General features: G+C 57.0%; 1 protein-coding gene across 1 annotated transcript; it reads left to right on the forward strand.

The window, feature by feature from the left end:
- The first annotated feature begins 1,752 nt into the window (after positions 1–1,752).
- LOC147976650 (uncharacterized) lies at positions 1,753–3,548 on the forward strand. Its single transcript, XM_087518955.1, has one exon. It carries the CDS (start codon positions 2,018–2,020, stop codon positions 3,005–3,007), a length of 990 nt encoding a protein of 329 aa, XP_087375081.1. The 5' UTR covers positions 1,753–2,017; the 3' UTR covers positions 3,008–3,548.
- Positions 3,549–4,639: the final 1,091 nt, after the last annotated feature.

Raw genomic sequence — 4,639 nt, forward strand, 5'->3', positions numbered from 1 at the left:
AAGTGGTGGATGAATGCCGAGACTTTGTACACACTTTTTCTCGGTCTGGATAATGCATTTTGTTCTACAACTCTCCTTACAAAACAAGAAGATAAGAAAAACTTTTGCGATGAAATACTAAACCATTACCTCCAGTAAAGGCGGTACTTACTAAACAAACCATCTATGGCCTCTTTGAATCACACTTTTACTATCTGTCGTTTGGTTGCCCCAGCCAAAGGAAAACAATAAGAATCTCCATAAATGATTAATTGTTCAGAACGACGCATAATTACCATAGAAACAAAGGAATGGTTTAATTTTATGATACTGCACTCATTTAAAAATTTCTTTTCTGATCGCGTGTAAAATATTTAGTTCAGTTTTTCAATATTAATTTCAACTGTGCAAAGAAACAAGCCCTGGACAAAATCCTAACAAATATAGTCCTCTAAAGTTCTTACAAAATTCATTTGAATCGTCTGAAGAGGCCCTTATGGAACCTTATGATGAGAATACCATGCCAGAGATGTTGAAGGCCGGCCGGATCACATGAACATGGTCGTGACGCGTCTTTGTGTTCCCAACATATGCGTGAATTATGTCCTGAAGCATCCTGGCGTTTTGCGCAGGACAAACTTCCTTTTACACACAAAAAAACGTTTAGGTAAAGCTCGTCGGAAACGACTAAGCAAGGCTTATCCACATTTGTTTCGTGTGTGACTAGGCACCAAACCTCACAACCTTTTTCAAATCTTCTCGGGCACTTTTAACAATTAGTGTCACGGACGCCGCCCGCACCTGCAACTAGCAACGGACCTTCCCGGCTAGCTTAGCCGCGACGTCTGATACTGTTTTACAAAGACCGTTCTAAAAACTCGTTAATTTTGTGGTGAGTGATCTGAGTTTCTTACAGTGTCGTGTTCCTCTTTGCGTGGAGGACTTGGGTGGAGCACGCGCTCACATCACACGGCGGCTTGACAACTTTATTTCCGTTCGCGTATGGGGTAAACTGGGATGGTTCACGTACAACAAAGCAGCTGGAGGGACCGTAGACCGTAGTGGTAGTAGTACGTGGTGTTGCTTGTGGCGGACGCATCTTGACAACTTTCTTTCGCGTACTACGCTCGGTGCGGCCTTGTCGGAGAGCTCGCCGACGGTCGAAGGCGTCCGTCGTCGGGCGGGAAAAAATAATTCCGCCAGAGGCTTACCAACAGATCAACCACGTATGGTTGGTGACACGATGGCGCGCAGCGGGGAGCGTGGCGCCGCCCGGCGAGTCTGTTAGCCGGAGAGGTGGTTTTCAGACGCGCGCACGTAGTAGTACCACGCGGTCAAGGAAGCCACGGCCAATGCGGCGGCGACCGTCGACATCGTGCCGTGCGTGCGTGTGCGTCGTGTGTATGCAGAGCGAACGTGGTAATCAAGCGCCGTTATTGTGGGCGGAGCTGTCTCTGTGTGCGCAGCACACCACATCGACCGATCCAGATCCAGTCTCACCCATTAATTAATTAAAAAAAAGCGGGATCGAATCATATGGAATCCCGGCGTGCTCCCTCCCTCCCTCTGCGGTCCAGCGGCCAATGGGGGCCGGCCACCGGCGGTCTCCGGTGGCTCCGCCAACAGCGACCGATAAGCCCCGCTCCCCGACACGCGCCCACCGCCGGCACGTGACGGTTGCCGTCCGGGCATCACGGCTGCTGGTACCGCTACACGCCGGCCGGTGGGGCTCGGGCTCGGGGATAAGGCCGGGTGGCTGGCCACGACACCAACCTTGTGTATAAATATTCACTTACCCCCTCGGGATCCCGAATAATCGCACTCCCCACGCTGCCTCCCACTTTCCCCCACTTTCAAGGACCCGAGTGCCGCAATCCCCTTCTCCCTCCTCGCCGGAGAAGCTTTCTTCCTTCCGCAGACGGCCGGCGCTGCGATGGCGTGATATGGATCTTGTAACCGTGGACTGAGTTGATTGGATGATTGCGTTTTCTCTCGTTGCCGCGGAGCAGCAGCAGCAGCAGAGGGGGGTGGCATCAGGATGAGCTTCAGCGTTGCGGGCATGGAGAAGGAGCGCGGCGCGGCGGCGGCGGTGGAGGAGATCCGGCGCCTACCGGCGGAGGTCAACTGGGAGATGCTCGACAAGTCCCGCTTCTTCGTCCTCGGCGCCGCGCTCTTCTCCGGCGTCTCCGCCGCGCTCTACCCGGCCGTCGTCGTCAAGACGCACCTGCAGGTCGCGCCGCCCCCGCAGGCCGCCGCCGCCACCGTCAGGGCCATCCTCGGCCGCGACGGCCTCCGGGGCTTCTACCGCGGCTTCGGCGCCTCGCTGGCCGGCACCGTCCCCGCGCGCGCGCTCTACATGGCCGCGCTCGAGGCCACCAAGAGCTCCGTCGGGTCCGCGGCCGTCCGGTTCGGCGTCTCCGAGCCCGCGGCGTCGGCGGTCGCCTCGGCCGCGGCGGGGGTCTCGGCCGCCGTCGCCGCGCAGGTGGTGTGGACCCCGGTCGACGTCATCAGCCAGCGGCTGATGGTCCAGACCTCCGCCGCCTGCCGCTACGCCGGCGGCGCGGACGCGTTCCGGAAGATCCTCGCGGCCGACGGCGTCCGCGGCCTGTACCGCGGCTTCGGCCTCTCCATCATCACCTACGCGCCGTCCAACGCGGTGTGGTGGGCGTCCTACGCCATGGCGCAGCGCTTCGCGTGGCGCGTGGTGGGCGCGGACCGCTCCGAGAGCTACCCGGCCCTGATGGCCGTGCAGGGCGCCAGCGCGGCCGTGGCCGGGGGCGCGGCGGCGCTGGTGACCATGCCGCTGGACACGGTGAAGACGCGGCTGCAGGTGATGGAGACGGACGCGGCGGTGGCGCGGCCGACGCTGGGGAGCACCATGCGGGGCCTGCTCAAGGAGGGCGGGTGGGCAGCGTGCTACCGCGGGCTGGGGCCGAGGTGGGGCTCCATGTCGCTCTCCGCCGCCACAATGGTCACCACCTACGAGCTCCTCAAGCGGCTGTCGGCCAAGGAGGGCTCCCTGGGCTAGATCGACCCTTCTCACCACTACTACTACCAGTAGCGCCGTCGTTCACCAGGTGACTCGGACCAAACTGGCCCCGAAGCGAGATCGATCCGTGAAGGTGCTGCCCGGCCGGCCTCAATTAGTTAGGTTTCTTGTACATATGCTCAAGATCTTTTGCTTCATTTCTCGTTTGGGTTCGTCGATCTGGTGCTATAGAGGGATGGATGGCGAAGAACAAGCACTAGAAGGTGGGTGGGGTTTTAGGATGCCAGGTTTTGCTGGTTATGCCCATGGTGGCGGCGCCGCCGCCGCCGCCGATGATGATGATGAAAAATTAGCTGAAGTGAAAGATTTTCAGTAACTTCTTATAAACCACCACCACCACCACTACTACTATCTGCTTTGTTATATGAATGGAAACCTTGTGTGGCTAATTCCTAACTGACTGCCCACTATGTTCATGGTCACTGTTGTGGTAGGCTGATATAGCAGCGTCATTGGCATGGCTTTGCTTCATGGAATGAGGTGACTTTTTATGTGCACCTATGGCCGCTTCTTTTCATCAGTTTCTTTGTCACTTCTCTCTCGGGGACTAGAGTTTAGGACAGCGAGTGTGCAATGGTGCCACCTCGATCAATTTCCTGATTCCTCCATGGCATGATAGCACTATACCTTTTGTCTGTGAGAGGACACTATACCCGCCGCCCAAGATACGACGCTCGACAGAAAACCGTTCAAGATATTTTTTCGTTTCATCTCAGAAGAAAACCGTCCAAGTTGGTTGCTGAAGGTTGAAGAAGAACACAGCTGTAAATATCAGCCTGTGAGAAGATGGACGGGGTAGGTGGTGACGCGGGCGAGACGTGTGATCTACGATATGATAAGCAGGCGATCAGTTCTGCTCCCATAGTACAGTACCAAATTCCGTCTCCCGTCAGCTGGAGGAGAGGAATCCTGGAGAAGCAAGGAACCATCCACAAATGGCGCCAGTCGAGAGCAACGGCACAGCATTAAGAACCAATAAGCCGCGCTAATAATGCTCCGGCGTGGCGTGCGCTCCAAAGAAAATGGCAAGTCGCGTGTCAGATCAGCGCGCGAGGACGATAGGCGGGTCGCTTTATCGCCGGGGGGTGGCCATGCCGGTGGGGTGGCCGCTGCCGGCTCGGTCGGGCCCGCGCGTCCGCGTCCGGCCAGCCGTCCGCCCCGGATCGGGTTTGGTGGGGGCGGGGCCCGCCGCCGGGCAGCCAAAAGAAAAAAACTTGTCGACTCCTCTGTCTGACCGGATCCTGATTGAGGTTGAAGGGATGATTTGATTCGCATGGCCTGATTGAGGCTGGGGATGCGATGCCTTCCTTGTTCCGTCCTCTGTTGCCCCGCGTGCTCGCGGTCTGGACACTGCACGTAGTACGTGCATCCTCCGTAGGTTTGGCGTTTTGTTCCGCTCTTTCTTTCTACCCTGCGGGAACGCCATGGCATGTGTGCGACTGTGTGCCAGTTTTTTTTTTTTGAAAAGAAGGATGATCCCCGGCCTCTGCATCTGGGAGATGCATACGGCCATCAAGGCATGTGTGCGACTGTGTGCCAGCTTTTAAAAAAAAAGAAGGATGACTCCCGGCCTCTGCATCTGGGAGATGCATACGGCCACTTTATTGATGG

This window comes from Triticum urartu, chromosome 4A, assembly GCF_056163025.1.
Source record: "Triticum urartu cultivar PI428250 chromosome 4A, HENAU_Tu73, whole genome shotgun sequence".
In the NCBI taxonomy this organism is placed as follows: Eukaryota; Viridiplantae; Streptophyta; class Magnoliopsida; order Poales; family Poaceae; genus Triticum; species Triticum urartu.